The 22,275-nt window shown below is 39.3% G+C and overlaps 1 protein-coding gene across 2 annotated transcripts in view; it reads left to right on the forward strand.

Annotated features, from left to right (window-relative positions):
- LOC125227759 (death-associated protein kinase related) overlaps positions 1–22,275 on the forward strand; it is a 345,996-nt gene continuing 323,721 nt past the window's right edge. For both annotated transcript variants that reach the window (XM_048132073.1, XM_048132074.1), the window contains exon 1: positions 1–540. In XM_048132073.1, the coding sequence (XP_047988030.1) occupies positions 395–540 (146 nt within the window). In that variant the 5' untranslated portion in view covers positions 1–394. The remainder of the gene's footprint in view (positions 541–22,275) is intronic.

Here is a 22,275-nt window from a genome sequence, read left to right on the forward strand (position 1 = left end):
AGTGCGGTCGACTCGTCGATGCGCAGCTGTCCGCGCCGCGCTTGTCAATTTTAAGTTTTCCGAATCGCGTGTGTAAATAAACAAATTATTTTACTTTTCATTGCGAATAATATAATGAAGTGATACAAATGTTTGTTTAAAAACCGTGTTTACTAACAGTGTAGCGTTTGAACAAAACCGTAACCGCTTCTCGCAATGACAAGGGAGAGCACTCGGTTACCTTTTAAGAAACCCGGAGGCATTACAATGTTTCATGTGGCCTAATTGATGCCTCGTATTTGCTGATAAGTGTATACGTTGATTTCAAGGACTATTGTGAATCGTTCGGAAGTATTACAATCTTTGTTTCGAGTTTATCGACTCGGTCGTCAGTCGTCAAGAGTACACGTTGAAAATGAGTGTTATAAGTGGTTTGAGTAAAGCTGACATCAAGACGGCGAGTGATGGTCTGCTGGAGCTCTCCGAGGAGAAGCTCCGCAGCATCATGCGCACGGAGCCCATCACAGACGTCTACCACGTGGAACAGACTCCCTTTGCAAGGTTAGTTATTGTTTCCCAAACATCACCTGTCAAACTTGAATTCAACCGTACGCCATCAAAAGTTAGGGGTTAGGTCCTCGAAATACCAGTTCCAGAAGCTACTTTCAAAAATTACCGAAATACTTTTTTGTTTGTCAAAACCTCCCCAAAAAAACCCGTTCCCAAGGACAATGTAAACAAAGTAGCTTTTTGCGTGTGCAGGAAGTAGTTAAAATCACCATGAAGGGAAAGGGCTTGGCTTGCATTTTAAACGAAACTGTTACATGGTCAATGTCAGTGCATAGCAATAACAAAATGTCTTTTTGTAAACTTTTTAGCAAAAACTAAAATGTATGGATGTAGACTAGCTCAATTATAGTGTTGTGCAATGAATACATAAAAAGTATAAAAACTAACCTTGAAAGTGGAATAAAAGTATGACAAACTCAGTGTTGTAATGTATTTGCTGAGTAAATTTTTACAACCTATGATTTAATGTTTTGAAAACCTCATTAAGTTTGCCATTGATAATGTGTGAATGTGTGAACACAGGTTGACATTGAGTACATTATTTTGTGTATCAGCTATGTAAGTTATCAGCGTGTTTTTGATAAACATGACTGATGAGAAGCAAGTGCCCTGATAAGGGAAGATAAGGCTGGCTATTTTCTTGAACGAGGCCTGTGAATTTCTACATAACTTACTTTAGTGTAATTGATAATTTTCTAGAATATTTTTAGTTTAAGTATACTGATTCTGAGACAATGTGAGTGTGTGTGTTTATGTAAAACACTATGCCCACCTTTGAGAGTAGTTTACTTGTTGGCATTAATGAGTACATTTCAATGTTAATACATGTTTACATATGGAGTATCTTTTATCTCCAATGACTATAAATTCTTTAACCTTTCATTAACATTGTGTTGATTTAAAGTTGCTTTTTAGAACTTATTGTGTTAAATTAAAAAAACCTTTTATTAAATCACATTTTATCAGAACTAGAATATTTCAAATTAAAACAAATATAATTTGTTAAGGTAAGGTGACATGAAAAACAGGCAAAAGTAACTATCAATATATTACAATGTATAATAAATTATTACTATGAGCGAGGAAGTAAAATAAGATTGCAATAAATGTTATTTGTTGGTATGGGCAGTGAATCATTATAAAAACTGCTACAATAGAAGTTTTTATAACCTATTCTACAAATTGAATCTATTTCACAATGTACATGACAGCTACATAATAAGGAAACAGTAAACAGAACTTGAAGGTAAATATGTAATAAATACATATTTACATACATATTGATATTATTGCTGTACAATACTGTACATAGGTATCACCACAATTATTTCCGGAGACCACTATAACTTTGAATTAATAGTAAATTGAACTGAACTGTATAATGTTTTTATTTCAATTCTTAGAAAGGTCAATCAATACATGCTTGCAATATGTGTTTACTATTAAAGTATGTACATGATCATTTAATACATAAATAAGCTGAATTTCATTTTCACTTTGTTTTGCTGTAGATATGTAATAACATTACCAAGTTATATGTGAGTGTGTTTAGTAAAACATTCCACTTTGTTGGTTACCATTAAGGCTTTACTTGTATCTTTATATGAATAAACTGACACATCGGCTTTATAGCCATCGACAAAGTGCGACGTTATGCCGTGCACACTCACATATTATGTTTTTATCATTTCACACCAACAGTATTCTTACAAAATAATTAAATAGTTTTTACCTATGTAAGATTATTTGTAATAACTGTTTATTTATGTAAAAACTGGAAAACATATTGAATAGATTAACCATTAACCATCAATCAGTGAAATGAAACCCAGCACTATTTTTTTGTTTCAAAAAATATTTTTACCTCCATATATTTTAGCAAGGTGCATTCTGCAAAAAACCACTTGTGGGTGAACTTACCAAGTACTATACTAAAGTATAGCACACACTTTATCAATATAAAAAAATATTGGTTTGAATGCTTGTAAGGTATGTGGCTGTTAACTATGAAGTTGGTAGCAAATGTAGCAGTGCTTTAGTTTTTTTTAACTGACACAGATTGTAAGGATATTTTTTTAATTTTTTTTTGTGTCTGAACTCTGAGCTATTATTTACAAACTTCTTAGCTTGTCGATTTTACTGTTAACAGTATTGCTTACTATGTTAACCTTGCCAGCTTCATTCAAAGAGACACTAACCATTACTTCAACCATTACCCTATTCCCCGACAATACCGACAACAGCTGATTGCGTATCTAACGCAGATATCACTGAAATTGCGCATTACGTTTTAATGTGATATCAATTTGATAGTGGCTAAACCAATCAGATAGCTTGCATAAGCAAGCGCATAGACTTTGAACTGTACTGCTGTCTGTACTGTGCCATACGTGTTGAGGCAAGGGCAAAAATTGCTAAGTGACCGAAGTAGTGTTTAAAATGCACATTATTTTTTACAACAAAGTCTCGTACAGATCTTTGTGATTACTTTGTGTTTAAACTTTATTATGAAAGTAAAAATACCTTGGCTCGCGTTGTTTACATATAAGTTAAACAAGGCAGTACGCTAGTAAAGTTTATTTTGTTGTGATGCTAGGATCTTTCCACGCATGCCGCGCAAGGTCGTGCGTCGGCCTCCTGACGTAGCCACTTTATCGACCGCTGGTTAACTTTTGTCGCTCGACTAATTGCACTTTTTGTTTGATCAAGTGCTATTTCCGAAGCCGCGAGGCCGCTCGGGACTGGTTCGGAGCGGGTTCCACTAGTTTGTGAATCAATTTCATTTCCCCTTGCCGGCTGTAGGTCGATTGTGACAGTTTTTTTATTCGCTCTTTATATCGCTCGCCGACAGATTGCGTTTTATCTACCTATATGGCATTTAGCTTCCAATGTAATCAGTCGGTTATCGTAAATGGTGATGGTCATCGATGGGTTGATATCATATACTTGTTCGCGGTGACTCATCATTGTTTGCCTTCACATTGCACGGAATTATTAAATACCTAGTTCGCATTAATTGCGAAATGTTTATTAGACTTTATTCGATGCTCAATACAATACAAAGCGATGTTATGATGTGTTACTGATTTCGAAGTGTTAAACCAGAATGAAAGTTCTTAAAGTCTTACGCGATATGATGCATCGGACTACGTAAGACTATCAGCGATGATTTATTCGGCATACGGCGCTTTATTGTGGGCCATAGCCTCGGGTCGGCGCTAGCTCGAGTGAAATCCAACATTTGAACGAGCGCGGGTGTTTAAGTAAATGAAAGGAATCGTTTAGCTATAGCTGTTATTGGCAATTTCTCCGTCGCCCGGGGCGGCTCGTTTCCCGGGAGCCCGGAGATAGCAGTTTTTGCTCGTCCGGCGCAGCCGAGATGTAATCGTGTACTTTCTACAGCTGAGCGGTCGGTCGCCGCGGTTTCACTTTCGTGCAGCGGCGGAATGCGGCCGGACCTCCGACCCGATGTCACCGCCCCTCCTACACCCTTAGCTCCACAACCCGCGAACACGTTTTGCATATCGACTTCTTAGAAGCTCGCGTGCAACATTGAATGCGTTGCATAACTCGCTTGTAACGGTTCTCTCCCGCATATGGTGTCTGGAACCAGTCGCGGCGAGGCGGGCCGAGGCTTTTTGTAGAAAAACGGCTAACATACTTCTACAATGCCAAGATCGTCGCTAACGTGTCGGTGGCCTAGGGGAATGGATGCAGTCGCACCACTCGCCTAACGCTTCGCACTTTGCATCGCGTTTGGCTTGAGAAAACAAGATCTTGTTTGAATGTTGCCGTGGCTTTAACCGTTGTATATGTACAACTCTATGTGTGGCGCCAAACATGGCCGGAGCATAAATCGAATAGAAGAAGAATTACTTTTTGTGCAACTTTTAGTTGAGCTTTTAAGGTGGCCCTTTTCTGCATGTATCTACGGTTTGTGATGTCTTAAAATAAAATGCATTCTTCCAAATTGGCCGTCTTCTATAAACCCCTCTCCATTGTCTTGCAAGTATAAAACTCCACGTGTGCAGGCCCACGTTCCCGACATACGTAGGGTGTTCAATAAATCTTGTCGTGTAATCATATATATTTATATTTTTTCAAAATAAGCCCCACAACAATTAATACATTTATTCATACGCACAAACCACTCATTTATCCAACCCTCCCACTTTCCTTTATTAATTAATTCTAATTCTTCCTCAAACCCACCAACCAACTGTTCGTCCGTAGAAAACTTGCGCCCTTTCATGCGGTTCTTCACGTATGGAAATAACCCAAAGTCACAGGGTGCAAGACCAGGACTGTAGGCAGGGTGCTCCAGTACTTTAATGCCAGATGCCCTCAGAAATTGCGAAGTAGCGCCAGCTCTATGAGCTGGTGCATTGTCGTGGTGTAGAAACCACGAGGCAAGTCCCGACTTCGGTCGTCGATTTCTCAGTTCTTCGAATAATTGAGGCAGACAAATCTCAGTATACCATTGACTTGTAACGGTCTTCTGTCCACTAAGCATCACTGATTTTACTAATCCTTGCTTGTTAAAAAAAACAGTCATCATTATTTTTTTCACCGACTTCGATTTCCGCACTTGTGTTGGTTGCTCTTCGTCTTCGAAGACCCATATTTTGTTTTGCGATTTAGTTGGCACGTCGTAATAATAAATCCAGGTTTCGTCACCCGTGATAATTGAACTGACACTCTTGGATTGGCCATTGTCAAATTGTTTCACCATAGTTGGCGCCCATTGTACGCGATGTAGTTTTTGGTGCTCACTTAAGGTGTGGGGTACCCACAGGGTACAAAGTTTTTTTACACTTAAATGATTCGTCACAATGTTGTGCAAAGAGGATACAGGAATATTTAAGAGTTCCTCTAACTGACGATATGTGATTCGGCGATCTTCTCTAATAGCTTTTTCCACACGAGCTATGTTTTCTGGCACTTGAATTTCTGGGGGTCTTCCCGGTCGCGGGTCGTCGTCTAGCTCAAAATCCCCACGTTTGAACTGTAAGTACCATCGTTCCACAGTCCTCACAGATGGGGCTTCTGGACCAAAAACAGAACACATCTCATCAAAACATTCTTGCTTAGATAAACCGCGCTTGAAGTTATAGTAAATAATAACACGATAGTCTCGTTTGCTCAACGACATGTTCTCTATTTTTTATAATTTTACTTTGGACTATAATATTAATTCTAGGGAGCTGAAATAAATGTGTTTATTCCTGTAATTGACGACACTTAATGACGAACACATGAACTGTCGCTGTACGCTTAGCGTTTGCAGACACGTCAAGACTTGTTGAACACCCTACGTACTACTGGTTTAATTCCGCTTCGACACTTGCCCCGAATACCTCTCGCTATCCGCGCTAATATCTTATTCGTGTTAGCGAAATGCCAGGGGCTTGGCAAGCGGCGGGCGATGCACCGCTACTAAATTCGGGTTGCATCACACGTTCGGTTTCGTTTGTCACTGCGGCTATTTTTGACAATATCGATTATTAGAACGACGGATTTAGCGCGGACTGACCTGGTGTAACCTCGCATTCTAATTTTATTACACTGTATTGACATTTCAATTTGTGAGCAACTGAAAACTTCAATGTTTAGACATTCCATGATAAGTCCTCATTTCAAAGCTTGGTCCGGGATAAACACATGCATGATGAAGGTCGGCTTCGTGTGGACCTTAATTTCTCTTGTCAAAAATGTGATAATGTCGCTTGAAGAATTGGGTTATATAGCCAGTAGCGGCGCTGCCATGCTGCTTCCATCATCATCCAGAAGGGTAACGCCAAGATAGATAACTGTTATCTCCAGCTGTCCGAAGATAGTTAGAGGCTGAAACCAGGAGATTCGTAAAGTCATGGATAACGACGTGCAAGCCAGAAGGCTTAAGACAGATGACATCAAAAGTATTTTGCAAATCGGTTACGTACATTAATTATTTACTTTTTATTCTTAGATTTTGGGTACAATTGGATACGTTTTGCCCTTGATTGACAAGGCCGCTCAGGTGCCCCGGGCTCGCGCAGGTTGAGCAAGCGGCGTGGGCGGGAGCGATCGCGCGCTCATTAACAAAACAACCGAGGCATGCGGGATATCGTGTGCAATGTCAACATACGGAGTTTGTGCGACTTCTCTGAATAGATATAGATAGATAGTCTATAGTACAGTAGCGTACACGAAGGAAGGCATATGCTCAGCAGTGGGCGATTAACGGCTGAAGAAATGATGATGATGATATCCATACTAATATTATAAATGGAAAAGTGTGTGTGTCTGTTTGTTTGTCCGTCTTTCACGGCAAAACGGAGCGACGAATTGACGTGATTTTTTTAAGTGGAGATAGTTGAAGGGATGGAGAGTGACATAGGCTACTTTTTGTCTCTTTCTAACGCGAGCGAAGCCACGGGGAAAAAGCTAATAGACTATATAGAGGAAAGTCCTGGGGCAAAATTTGACCAAATGGAAGTTTTGTCATCCGCCTCCTTATAATTAGAACATCCAAAAGCAATAAAGAGGTTGGTAAGAAAATATTCTGGGCTGTGCTGGCTTTTTCAAGGGATTCCTTGTGTACCAAAAGTCACAATCACAAAAGAGGGTGCTTAAACTTCATAAATGCCAGAGACTATTGAGAATCGACTGATCTACGAAAATAGTTTACATTAGCCAGTCATAATCAAAACTTCACACTTACGATCCATTCTCATATTTTGAAAAAAGAAACTGATTTGGCGTGCTTAGCCTATTACAAAAATACCTGATCTGAAACGTAGCCCAATATTATATAAACCTAGTATGTCAGACCATTAAAAAGCCGCCAAAAGAATCTTTTTCACCTTCAATTACTCGTATCAACCGCCGTATCGCCAGGTAAAAATGCACGTGGGAACGGAAGGCTTAACGAAGTGACAACTGCACGTGAAAAAAGTGCCTAACGAAGTGCCAGAATGACGTGAAAAAAGGTCTACTGATAGCCGTGGCGCGACCTCGTCAAAGTAGATTAGTTTAGAGTAGTCCATCTTATATACATTAATGGACTTATCTTTAAACGACTATGAAATCCAACAGCAACAAGGTTTTTATTATATTTTATCCAATTTAAAAGGTTTCCTAAGTTTTATGAATGAGTATAATCACGTCATTATGTCAATCAAAATCTAGAATAACAAATAACATAACTATTCGTGGAATAGCAAAGCCATTCTTGATTCCATCGGGTCACTGTGTTGTTGAAATAAGATTTATGAAAACATTCAGCTAATCGATATATCGGTGATTGTTCGTATGACGCGCAAAGCAAAAGACACGTTCTCTACGTGCTGTGAATTAGAAAAACAGTATTCTGTTTCGCCCTTCAGCTGCCAATAATCATTTTTCTTGGACGCAGAACGTATACGAAGTACAAAACACTGATAGAATCTGCTGTGATCTCGGCGCCTAGTCCAGATACTCCAGATAACAATCACCGAAACGTCGATCGAATCTTAAATAATGCATGGTAATAAGTCACGTAACCTTTAATAAAATCTGTCATTTCGAAACAGTTTTTTCGTCTGAATTATCGATGTACTGTTGTCTTCTTAGCTAAGCCCGGGTCCACAAGGCTCCTAATCGTGGTCCCACACAGGCGGTTATAAATGTTATGTAACATTTATATAGCCCAGTGTGGGAGAACCATAAACAGCTGAAGATACTACTGTCATTGTCCACGCTGTGACCTCGTTCGCGTGTCGCATATGGATCGGATTTCGTTCCGCAAACTTCAGATAACTCGCTGCACGAATGTACTAGGAAACTGACTTGAAACTGACCCTTATGCAGCTCATTTGAATAGGAAATGCGAGCCACGCTAGGTTAACACTGGTTGCACTGATTTTTTTTAACGACGAGCGACGGACCCTAAACTCGTGCATAGGAAATTAACTGTATAGGACAGAGCCAAAGATACCTCCGGATAACATAATTTTCAAGATAAATAGGCCATTATTTTCAGAAACCATGCAAAAAGCATACCGACAAATTATAAACAGAAACACTCTTCAAACGCGCATCATGGTCATGAAGATAAAGATCCGTTGATCTTCCTTGCTTTTCTAAAACCAGCTCAATGTAAGGTTAACCAAGTCATTAAGCGATCCAATCGTGTATTAATCGATAGGTATATTGTTTAAAACAGCCAAGGTGAAAAAATACAACAGGAGCGCCTGGTCATTCGTGAGAAAAAAGGAGACCATATCTATATTATTTTTTAAAAATAAGAGCACAACGCACTAGTGTTCCAGCGTCTCCCTATTTTTTCGTTCCAAAGCGCAGATACCGTGCCAGTTCGCCGAAACGTTCTGTACGCAATTCGAAGCCAGTCGTGTAGGCGACTAGATTTTCCGATACTCCGGTTGGGCCACGCCGTGGCGAAAGTCTTGTCGACCTTCGACGGCTCGATATGGGCGTCGTACCTAATTACGCTTTAAGTGACAAGCCCTGCATATGTTTTATAGTTTATACGAGTACATTGTTGCTTCGCTGGGTCTTCCGCGTCTGAATGTCTTATCGATGGTTACTCGTAAATTTCTTTGACTGACTGTAATGTGCTTACTTTAAAAGTAAACGATCTTTCAAATTTTGCTTGATGATGACCTCATTTGGTAGTGATATCAGCTGGCCATTTGTTTACGGTTTTTTTCGTGAGGACTCGACGAATGATATTTGATGACGTTGTTTGGCCAGCTTACGGTGGGCAAACCTGTTTGAAGTTCGATGACAATTTTTATAGCGCGATGTTGCTTTTACTCCATTAATTCTTACCTATTTGATTAAATTGCTTATACGTTATCTTTAATATTTGAGGCTATACCGTGCAAAGGTGCTAAGATGATCGTACCAACCAGTAGATCTACCTTTTTATTACATATTTGCTAACTATTTATAACCATCGCATGTGTCAGTGGCCAAGCTTCATGACCAGGCATATCAGTTTCTCATGTGACATGTAATCTGTCGTCCAGATCGAAATCCTGACATCCCGACAACTTGCCGGTAACCTGAAGTATGCAGATGCCATCTAGGGATAATTTTAGATTCGCTGATCTGTCGTATTGATTTTAAAAATGGTTACAACTCAATTTAGCTCGGATAAAAGAGAGATCTTATGGAACAAGGTCACGTCGAAGATAAGAATGATGAATGAGGACAGACTACAATGGTTTGGTGTAAATCTGTGTCGTTGACTTTTTCTTGAAGGAAAACTAATACAGAATTACAGAGATAAAAGCTGCGAATGCTGCGATTCAATATATCTGTCAAATATATCTAGAGAATCTAGAGTATTCTAGAAGAAATAAAAGAAAGTACATACATACAGACAATCACGCCTGTGTCCCATGAAGGGGTAGGCAGAGCACATGAAACTACTCAGGTTTCAGTGCCACTCTTGGCAAATAAGGGGTTGAAAGAAAACGAAACTGTGACTAAAAGAAAGTAAAACTTGTTTATCTTCACAATGTTTTTATTTCATGTTTTACTATTCACGGTATACTATTGGGATGGCAATGATGGGATGCGCAATTCAAGAAATTGTCTGTCTAGCTTAGACATTGCGTATACGTCTAAACCCATAGCCAAAACAAGTCACACCTCCGGTTTATATGTAATTGCTAACGATCACCATATACTACGCCTAGATCAGAAACACTCATTTACTCATATGCTTTGTCACGCTAATAGGTCTCAGATACATATGTATCTCTCATACATGTCCGCCATTGTCACAGTCGTGAATCAGCCATCAGCCTTATGTAACCCTCCCACGGCGGAGAAATTCGGACGTGTCCTTACAATTTGCATATTAATAACTGAAACGCGTGTCTACTTTCAATTACAGTCAGTGTCTTTTGAAATATTCATTTAACAAGCCTCGACAGTGTTGTGAAGCATCCTATATTTGTGATTATGAGCTGATTTATCGCAGGTCCGGTTTGTTTCGAAATCGAGGTTTTTGAGGGTGAAAAATATGGCATTCCGAGCCTTAATAATAATCAAGACAATTTTATCAGAATTGCTGTTGGAATTTCGAATGGAAAGGACCTTATCGTAGCTGTAGCATAAAAAAATAACTATGGGATGTTAAGTAAAGTGACATAAACATGACCCACTTTCCACTTATTTGAAACATCTAGCCATTGTGTATACTCTTAATTAGGCATTTGAGAGATAATTGTATGCACCGATTATTACATTAATTACCATAAGACATTAAGAAGTTGTAATTAAGTTAATCGCACAAGGATTATGCTAAATCCAACGTCACATAACGATAAAAAACTGTGTCATTTACTCTTATCTAAACCACGCAAATCCAATATGCTCGAATACCGACAGCATCTTGCAGTCCTCTTAACTCAGTATTGGTAACTTTATTCCATCCCACTTAGGTTGACAGTCTTTTAACGTTGACGATGTTCCTCGCTTAGGCATTGACGGTCCGACATTGTTCGCTCGACTGATGAACGCGATGCGATTGTTCGAAGCCATCCCCCCAGCTACACGAGCACAGGCCGCTCCAGTTCTCAGCAAAACCGGTTTATCTTGTCCTGAACATCCGTAACATCATGGAGACCTCTTTATATTGGTTCGAAGGAGCCAAGACCTCGCGTGTTCTCAATAAGTGTCCGGAATACACCCCTGTTTACACGCTCCCTAACCTTGGCCGGGGTTCAGTGACATCGCGCGCCGATCGACGCTTCCGGACTATTTTAGGACCTAGGATATCGTGTCCCGTCTGTTTACACTAGCCCTTAATGCAGGATGTTCGGGCTGGTAAACATTACTGTTTCCGAGGTTATACAAATTGCGAGGACATGGATTTTCTAGTTGCGTGAGTAATTTTCGCCGGGTTTTGCCAGTTGCATCCAAAAGGAGTCAATGTGGAGTATTGATCCTAATTTGACAAAGACAACTTGGTTGCTCTACCTGTAGGCCTAGCACATGATGGCCGCGGGAGTATGTCGCCGCGAGATAGATGACACGTCTTTGTCTAATTGCCATCATGTGCTAGGGCTGCAGGATTTGCGGGAAGAAGATATGGCAGTCACTTATGCAACTACAATAATCAGGATTATACCAAATTGGCGCTTATTTCCTCGGTTATCCAACGATGAAGTGAGGATGAGGATGATGATCCATTACCAAATTTAAAGGTCATTGTGTCGGACCAATATGTTTTTCAGATTGGAAATCAATCTCAAGCTCGTCGTTAAACCCAATCGGAGAAGACGGTTATATTTTGCTTTCGTGACTGCCTATCGAGCAATGTTATTGAGATAGGTCAGCCATGAAAAACGTAAGCCGCCTGTTTTCAGTCACTCTCACGTCGGCGTGAAATTAAATTCTTTCCGACCACCTTGTCAGACGGACGAAAATATCCCGTCGTATAAGTGTAATGTCGGCACGTATTAGTGTTTATCGTTCTCTCCTTAATTTCGAGTGATACAAATGTCACCCGTGATGGATCTTACGGCCTCGAGTGTTGCCATACATAAAGATTTATCTGTGTTTTAGGGCACCGAGACAGATAGCATATTTACGATTGTCAATAAAGGAGGGGTCGTGTCACAGAGCTTCTTTCTATGCTGATTGATTAATTTGATCGCATAGGTGTCGTCGATTTAAGGTTTCATTGAACTTCTTAAAAGCCCAATGTACACATATGTTAGTAAAATCACTTTACTGACCAATGTCATTTCATTTCACACAGTCTACACTGAATCGAATAAAATCCACTCCCATGGATACAACACAATTTTTCCCACAAGTGCAGTGACACTAACTGCTCCGGATGAAATATTGTAATTAGCAACACGAACATAAGCCTCAGATTTCCACCCTTCGCACAGCAAATATTTAGGTTTAACATATGGCAACACCGCGCGCGATATCGGCTGTAAACGCGGCGCTATCCTGCATTCCCGCGAGAATTTATCGCGCGTCGGCTGGCGCAGCGTAAATATAATTAGAGAGGCAATTTATCTGGACTCTTGTTCCTATCGTGCCAAGCAAACGTTCCGACCCAACCAGTATAAATTCAATGAAATGTTACGCAAAGAAGCTAGTCCTAAAGACAAAGTAATACTGGTTGGTGGTACGAGGAGTGGTCGGATGGGCGCTGCTATCGCAGTTGTAAATCTCCGGAGACGGCTCAATCCGAAGAAGTGGAATGTCATAGCTAATCGCGGTGGGGATTGTCACCGTCTAGACCAATAAAGCCGACGGATGGACGGGGTGGTGTCTGGCTTTCTCATTGATTGTCGCTGTTGTGGAAAGCCAGGAGATTTACTTTCATTAATTTAACGTCACAGCCCACAGCCGATCAACAACAGATCAGGTCAATGCCAGAGTGTTTCTGGCCTCATACTTTCTTTGGGTAAGGGTTTAACAAATTTTACCACATTTGAATAACCTGACAACTACCAAGCATCCAGAAATATCATACAAACTATCCCTCTTCTTCATGAAAAACATGTCCAAAAGAATAATAAGACGTCCGAATCGTCCGATACGCCCTCGATTTTGCGCGAACGATCGATGTCGAATAATGTGCAACAATTTCGATTGTAGTGTATTTTCTCACACGTGCGTCGGCCTCTCGCACAGTACAATTTCCCAGTGAGTTATATAATAACTTTAATAACAGACAAAACAAGACACAATGACACACTCTTGATCTCAAAGATCTCAAAACATTTTACTCCTGTTGTCAACAATGAAGATTCTGACTTGGTCTTTTTTTTATTTTTTCGATCTTCCTATAAATTTCCTAAAAAGATACTTCTATTCTCAATATACGAGATACGTACATCGACCTCAGATCCTGACATCAAATTTGTCCTTCGTCCGCGTCCATACGTTACAATCAGGGGGGATTACGCTATTTGCGTATCGGATAGACGAGACGGACGCAATTCGTCTCTGGGCTTAGATCCGATTTATGACGCTAAGTTATCGACGTTAAACTTAGAACGCATTCCATCTTTAATGGTGCGACGACCGATTTGATCGTGCACTTGCGCGGATCTTGTTATGTCAAAGACTGAACAAGATTTACAAAATAAATGGAAGTAATTAGTGCTCGTTTTCGGGTGAAAGAAGCGCATAGCGTCCGTTAGCCGAGTTAGTTAACTCAGCTCGTTAGATGTAACTAAGACCAGATTGGGCCGGGCCGAAATATCAAGAAGACAGGCATATGTGCAAGAGTATATCGAAATGTGCACTTAATTTTGATTTTTGAGCTTGAATATTCTAAAAAACTCCCAGAATATTCTAAAAGAGTAGGTGCGATTTTTCTTCATCGTTTCCTACTAACAAATGGCTTTGCCAGACTTCATTTTCATCATAATCCTAAGTTGCCAAGGAGCGAAGACGTCGAACAACTATAAATAAAGGAGATAGGGAAGCTAGTACGTACCGTCTCAGATTACCCGCGCCGGCGCTGCCCTTGACGCGGCTGCACAATTATCCACTGTTTACTTCACAGAGAACCTCCTATAGAGTGGCAGTCTTGTATATTTGGTTCGCGATACGAGTCACCAGTGTTTGGGGTGCGAGGAGCGGGCGGGGAATGTGTTAAGCGCGCTGTGATTGGCCGTTTCAAGGACGGCGGGCAGTCGCGCCAGATGAAAAGGGACAGAAGTATGACTGTCCCTCTACTGACGCGTAAGTGGCCAATGTAAGTTGACCTATGCCGGCTCTGAATAAATTATAAATATGACTTATTTGTGGAATGTAATGCCGTCTGTTTTTAAATTTGAGCTTCTTGTTACCTTTCCACACCATTTCACACTACAGGTGGACATCTTTAAGGCATCAAAATACCCTTTTCCAATTTTTTTGTGCGAAAAACACGCGCTGCTTTCGGGTCTGTTACTTGGTCGATACTGATCGGGCACGGCGAGCGCCCGCGCTTATATCAGTGCAAATACTAGGAAGGCTGGCCACCGCGAGTCGTCTTGTAATAGATGTCTATAGGGGTTGGTCTGTGGTTTACTTACACCGCTTGTCAGTGTCAGTACTACAACTATATGGATACGTTTCAGAAGGTTATACATTACATTCCTGAAGGCATAAAGTGACTATCATCGATGGGTAACGCTATTTCTAACCTGTTTCAACACGGTGACAATTATCGACACTGATTCTGCCTGAGTAAGGAGCTTCAACAAGCATCTGACAGACACGTGTATTCAGCCTCTGTGCTTGAAAGAGCGACTGTTTTTGTCTCCTACTCTCCCATGATCGTAGAATTTCCTATTTTGAACGCAAACCGGTATAAGATCGACGATCGCAAAATCAGCAATACCAGCATCAGCTTATCGACCCAGGAATGGACACAAAGATGCCAGTGTCAAGTGTCAATATAACCATGGTGAAACAGGTCACTGTATGAGATTGGAAATTATGGCATGACATTTTGTTGCTAGGTAAGTAGGTACATCTTTCTGCGTTTGTCGAATATGCTTGTCTTGGTTAAGCCGATATCGCCAGTCGGTAGGCTTCTATGGCACAAGTTGATACTTGTGCCTTACCTAGAAGTTTACCATCAAACTTGCAAAGGTGTAAATACTAAATAGTGGCCAGTTGAGTGGAATCGAGCTAAGTTTGCATAGTGTATAGATAGTTATAGGTAGCTACATGCAATAGAAGTGCTGCTGAGACATTACGTTGTTATTGAGCCATGAATTCGCTATTATGCTGTCTATGATATCATCAACGTCTAATGATTCGGTTTGTGTATAAACATGCAAGCCCGAGGCTTGAATATTGCCCATATAAAGAATCTTAGAAAAAAAAACAGGAAAGTAATGAATGCAAGCCGGGGTGGTCAGATCATTAGCATAAACCGTGCAAGACGATCCTAGATCCGGAGTATAGTGTACAGGGGAGAAGCGAAGGGAATTTATCTTCTAGTTTTTGTAAAAGAGCCAAACGAGTAGACGAAACACTTGATGGGTAACACGTAACACCAGAGGGGTTACAAGTCTGTTGACCTTTGAGATAAGGTACGTAAGATTTGGAGGTATTGAAATATTACTGGCAACATCTTTTGGCAATTTTGGAGAGGCACCAATTAGGTTATTAATTAAGTAGTGGGTTTTTCACGTAAAACATGATACGTTTTTTAGTGACAAAATCTTTTTATTTGGGTGATGTTAACATTGTTGTGTGCTCCTTAAGGATTACATTCTCTTCAACCTAGCGTTAATACTAGTTAGTATTTACCTATTTACGCAATAAAGTTTTACGTTTACACATTTACTAGTCAATTCGTAAACTAAACCTCCAGTAATGTGACAGAACAGAATATACTGAAAATATGCTAAGTCGGTATGTACGGAGTTAACACCTAGATTATGACTTTAGTGGTACCATAAAACTTGTTAGATGATACGAGATAAAGAGGCCAACCACCTCCGTTTCTTCTAACTTCATGATCTGACCCTGTCACACCGGATCAAATAGAAAGGGATAGAACCACGTCTTGTCGTGTGGCAAGGTTATTCTCAAGTTGGCGTCAACTATGTATTGTCGTGAAAGTCCGCAAATTACAGGATCATAAACTGAAGTATTTACCTCGACAACATAATGCAGATGTCTCGGGTGATTATTCATAATTACGTGCCATTTCAATCACCTGTTTAGTATTTAAATAGGAGTTTGTGTTTAACATTCTTTGCGGCGGCGGTCAGTAATTAGTCAGGTTCGTGTGAACTTCACAATGGGGACTTATCGGTACGGGGAATGTTTGCTAGTGTTCGAAATTTAAAACAAAGCGTCCGTTGGAACTAGTTTTAGAGGACATGGAGGAATGTCATTGCGATCATATTTGGAGCAGTCTGACTAAAATAAAAGAACGCACATAAGAACATGCATGCATAGTTGCATACCTACTCTACTGCATTCGTACTTACAGTTCCTGTGTGCTTTTGAAGGTCACATTAAACTAATAGATAGGTTTGTTGGGGTGCTGTGTTTCGGATGCCAGGTGGGCAAACTGCCTAAAAATATGCGACCCTGGTTTTGTCGGTTGGTTTCGTCAACTCCTGGGCTGAAGAAGCATATTTCACTGTTCATAATATCACGCCTAGGAATATCACAATCTGCCTAAATGTACGTTTGGTCGCTGACAGGTTCAATACAAAGATATTAGTTGATCTAATGAACTATGATCCTTTTGGGTGACAAGACTGTTGTAATTTGCAATAGTAAGTACTCAAAATGTAATATTGCTGTATAATTGATTTCAGCGTTGATTAAGTTGCTCATTGTTTGCTATGGTCACGCATAGTTCACCGTCATCTCATACCATTCGACTGAGCCGGTTCGCTTTCATTGTACGAAATGTCTTGAAGCTACAAAGTGCGCGATTTACGCAGATGCGTAACTGACGCGTTCAAATCACGATCTCTCAATGCCGCCTCGGCTGTATTATTTTACGATCACTCTGTATTGTCCGATATCATTGTTCCTCGGTCCGAGCGCATTAAAAATATTTTCTTTGTTGTACAATATGCGAATGCATGAATATGTAATGAGTGGAGATTACTTACACTTTAGATGGAACACTAAATTCCGGGCATCTTTCTTTCATTCCAATTGATAAGTACAGTGATAGATAAAGATGACACAAAAGATTGCAGTACGAGTAAGTGCGTTTTCACATTATCCGATCTGATATCGCAAGTCGGACTGATATCCCATATCTTTGTTCCTTTGAAATCCTTCCTACATCCGATATCGGATCGGATAATGTGAAAACGGGTCCTTTGAAGTGGTCCAATTATAAAACAAGCAGATGGTAATTTTTGTAAAAAAATCTCAATCTGTTGACCTGTGGTCCTTTAGGAACGACTGGAAAACTGTATTTTAGTTATTATAGATATTGACTGGTTTTCAATGAGATTGATGAGTAAAAAAAATCCCAATTCAAGTCGAATATTTCGAAAATTTCCCAATGAAAATTTCTCTAAATTTTTTATTAGGAATTTCTAAAATACATACTTCCTCCAATTAATTAAATATACTTGTAATAATTATCTCAACACCCTGCCTATCCTGCCAATCTATAAAACAATAACACTAATCTAATTTTAAAAGTCATTCGCAACGCAGGCTTTGTCAGGTTATTATCTCAACTTTAAAATGTTTTCTCTATTCTCACTACGTAGTCTATGGTGGGTGTTCGACGGCAAAGGGCCACCCGTGACCTTTATTTTGGCCTTTCTCCGACCATTGTTCTAGGCTATGTGGAATTTATCTAGCGTTGTTTTGTTGCAGGTAAGGGCGGGCACGTATGGGCAGCGGCGTGCGTTTTGTCCGGTATGTGCTTTGCGATACCGAAACGTACTAACGCCGTGGCTTGCGTGGGCGACGGTCGCGCGATGGTCGCGCGACGGCGATGCGACGCATACGAAATCAAACCTTATCGATATGGAAGTATGACGCGACGGCGACGGTCGCGCGACCGTCGCCCACGCAAGACACGGCGTAAGGCTGTGATGGTAGAGATGTGCGAAGATCTGTATGACGTGTCATCCACGATGACGTACATATTTGTTTGTATCTTATACCTTAAACGAGAAATTCTTATATATTTATTTATTTATATATACAGGGTGGCTCATTAAAATCGGTCAGTATGGGAAAGTCTGAAACTATAAGACATACGAAGATCTGTTCCTAGGAACCATGACACCGATTTTAATAAAAAGAAAAACTGCATTCATGCATTTGAAAAAGAAGCTGTTGAATACTCTAACGTTGGTCACTTCGAATCGAACATCTACTAAAATAAATTAAATTATGTGAAAACAATTCTTTATTCATTTTAAACATCAATATCTGGGCAACCGAGCTTCGCTCGGTTCTGTTTCGTATCCTTGACATGTGTCGCCATCTAGTTCAAAAATGAATAGTACCTACATCGAGCGAAAGAATTCTCAGCCTTAACAACACAACTACTCCACACGAGATGGCGCGCATTTCGCCACAAAAACTCAAATAGTGTATTTTCTATTCGTTTTAGCCTTTGTGTCGCCATCTTGTTTGCAATAAATAGTACTTACATCGACCGAAAGAATTATGTCTTAACAGTACAACTACTGCACACGAGATGGCGCGCGAAGAAAAACGCATAGTCGCGTTTTCCGGGAACATGAAAGTTAGACCGTCATAATATTAGAGCGGTTTCCGAGATCGTCAGTGTAAATAAATATATATATAAATAAATAAATAAATAAATAAATAAATATACAATTGCTCGTTTAAAAGTATAAGATGTTTCGATTTACAGCTTAAGACCTGCAGCAATCGATATTTGAATAGAAAAAAATTAATTTTTTTTTCAAATGTGATTCAAGCTGGGCAGTATTTTTTTTCCAAATGTATCATTGGAGTTTTTCTTTTTAAAACGACGGGGTGTTATAAGTTTGACGCGTCTGTCTGTCTGTCTGTCTGTCTGTCTGTCTGTCTGTTTGTCTGTGTGGTTCTGTCTACCGTAGCTCCCGAACGGGTGAACGATTTCGATTCAGTTTTTTTTGTTTGAAAGCTGAGTTAGTCGGGAGTGTTCTTAGCCATGTTTCATGAAAATCGGTCCACCATGTCGCGGTCGGGGGTTTTTTCAAAATTTTAATTTTGTGGTTATTAGTAAAATCGATGACATGGTTCCTAAGAACAGATCTTCGTATGTCTTATAGTTTCAGACTTTCCCAAACTGACCGATTTGAATGAGCCACCATATCATATATCATAAATGAATAGTCGTGTTTTTACAAAAACTATGGCGGACAAGTAAACACAACCCAAAAGCGACGAACGGCTAGAACAATCTGTATTTTTGCCGAAGTTTTTTGTCACTTGTATGACTAGTATCGACCCGATTCAACACATAGTAAGCATCATTAATTTTATTTTCCATAACAACGCTAGTCCGACTCCCACGCGTGGTCGAGTGTTAATTAATTGGGTACAGTAGGACCCAAACATGATCGGGTTACAGTTATTAATCAAAACGACTAGGAAGAACCGAATGGCAATATCTTAGTCGTTGTCGTTATTGCAAGGTGTTTTTATAAGCTGCTACCTATTCGCTAATAATTTCTGCGTATGATTCATTTTTAATTTACAATTTATTACCGCATTTAAATGTTTCTTGGAGTTTGTTTTTGGATGATATGAATATTACTAAGTTTTCCCTTAGATTACTACCGCCTGTTGTCTTCCTCTATTTATAATCATTTAATTGTTTTGTCTCCACTGTATCTTTTGCTGAGGTGTGCCAATAATAGTTATTTGTTATACAAGGGGGCAAAGTTGTATTTTAACGCCGAGTGTGGAATTGAAAAACGAGCAAGTGAAAGGATTCTATAGTTGAACCACGAGCGAAGCGAGTGGTTCGAGAATAGAATCCTGAACTTGCGAGTTTTTTAAGACACGAGAAGTAAAATACATTTGCACCCGAGTGTAACACAAAACTTTTCCACTCACTATAGCGAGGAAATTACAACGCAAAAAATGCGTTTATCGCTGCTTCCAGTAGTTCCACAGGTGGTAAAGGTCTTTATTACTAGATTCACCTGCTTTTATCAATTTTAAAGCAGTTAATTTGACTTTATTCAAGGTCAAATTACTTTACCCACTAGTGGATAAAATGCGTTTTTACCCGCTGGTATTAAAGGACAAAACACGTGTTTCCGAGCTAGTGAGGGGAAAAGAGTATTCTATCTATCTATCTATCTATTACTAGTTAGATTAGGATAAAATTTGGTACGTATAAGCAATTAAACACTAATGCTTCCAATTGCATTACTGCATTGTACTTACAAGCGAAAGGTGATCAAATGAAAAAAAAACGATGAAGCCGCTGCAATAGAATCTTCTTTTAGAGTCACTGCAAAGCTAAATTTTGGTAATTTGAAATAAGATTACGAAAAAAGAAATATTCGACATTAATTGTTCACAATGAAACTATAGTAAGTATAAATCTATGATTGTAAATGCTGACATTATTATCGAATACGATTAGTCATTAAGAAACGTTTATAGCGATATCTTAACTAGCCTAGCCGTGACTCAGCCTGGAATCGGCAGATCGATCTGCGATTACGTCAACACGGCGGGATGGAAATTATTCACCTCACAAAAGGGACAAAAACGAGACAAGTTACTTACGAGAGTTAACATCTTTCAAAGCTTCAGCTATGCTGTTGATATGATAAAGAAATACATGTAGGTACCCTGTGTACGGGTAGATGTCGTCGGGTCTATAGGGTGGCGTTTGATGCGTTTTAGAACTGAGGAAGGCATGGAAAAAATTCACACGCATCCAGCAGGCCTTCATGGCTCAGTTGGTCAGAGAGGCTGGACCGGTAATCCAGTCGGTCGCAGGTTCAAGGCGTTCAAGTCCTGCCGAAGGTATGCTTTTCCTCCTTAAATATTTTTTTACGATACAGTTCAGGTTATTTAAGTGCTCATATGCTGACCAGTAGGGCTTGCAATATCGGATGATTTTCAATTCCGGAACTGGTTTTCGAGATTGGACTTCAATTCCGGAATTCCGGAACTAGTTCCGGAATTGAACAATTTTTTTTGGTTTGGTTTTCTGGTGGATTTTTGATGAAATAATACAATTTTCAATTGAAATTCATTATAAATCGACGTTTAAGATAATAACTCCGTTCCTGAACGGCATATAACACTGAAATTTTCATTTTAGTAATTTTACAGGAAAGCCCATTTTGTGTCAAATTCGGTCTTGCAAGGTATTTAGAACTACAGTTAACGATACAAACGAGGTTTTAGTGCCAGTTTTCTGATAGTGGTCAACGTTAAAGTTATTTTTTTATCCATTGACCATCAAATAATATAAAAGTAATAATTTTCAAGACTGGCATAACGTCTTGTTCACATAACAGTAATAAAATAAATATTGAATTACCTTTATCAGACTCGAGTAGGGACAAAAGATATCCAAGCTAGCCCAAAAAGACAGATTTTATGATTTATTCCATTCTGTAGGTACCTACATGTAAACCTTAATTTTTTGAAAAAAAATAAATCATTCTTTTCATATTCATCATTTTCCATACATTTGCTTCTCAAATCTTTTGATTTTGTGGTAAGTGGTAATAGACTTAGATAGAGTTTAGTAATATATGCACACGTCTTTGTGAAAAGTATATAAAGTAACTACGACGTCATGCTTGTGAATGAATGTAATACCAAATACTACGATTTGCGTCTGAACTTAAGACTTTATGCCTAAAATATTCAGTGCTATGAGAAAAGAAGTAAAATTTTGAGTTTATGCCGCTTTAATACCGATTAATTTAGATTATTACTGAAATTTAAGTTCGATCTAATAAATTGAGCATAAATAACGCTATTAAAATAATAATGTACCTAATGTTATTTATTTATATTTAATTGTCCTTCAGTAATCGAGCATAACACTCAACTCCCGGCTAGTAATTTTAAATTATCACAAAACACAACTTCCGACATCAAATATTTACTTTAAACTGATTATATATTTCACTTATTAGCTAAAACAATTGAGAGCAAAACCAGAAAGTGACAATGGTATAATATTAGCGAGTTAAAACTACACCATCTCGTTCTAACTAGCCCTGGATGCAACCTGTCATAAAATAGGCACTACCTGACTCCGAGCAG

This window comes from Leguminivora glycinivorella, chromosome 7 (genome assembly GCF_023078275.1).
Source record: "Leguminivora glycinivorella isolate SPB_JAAS2020 chromosome 7, LegGlyc_1.1, whole genome shotgun sequence".
NCBI lineage: Eukaryota > Metazoa > Arthropoda > Insecta > Lepidoptera > Tortricidae > Leguminivora > Leguminivora glycinivorella.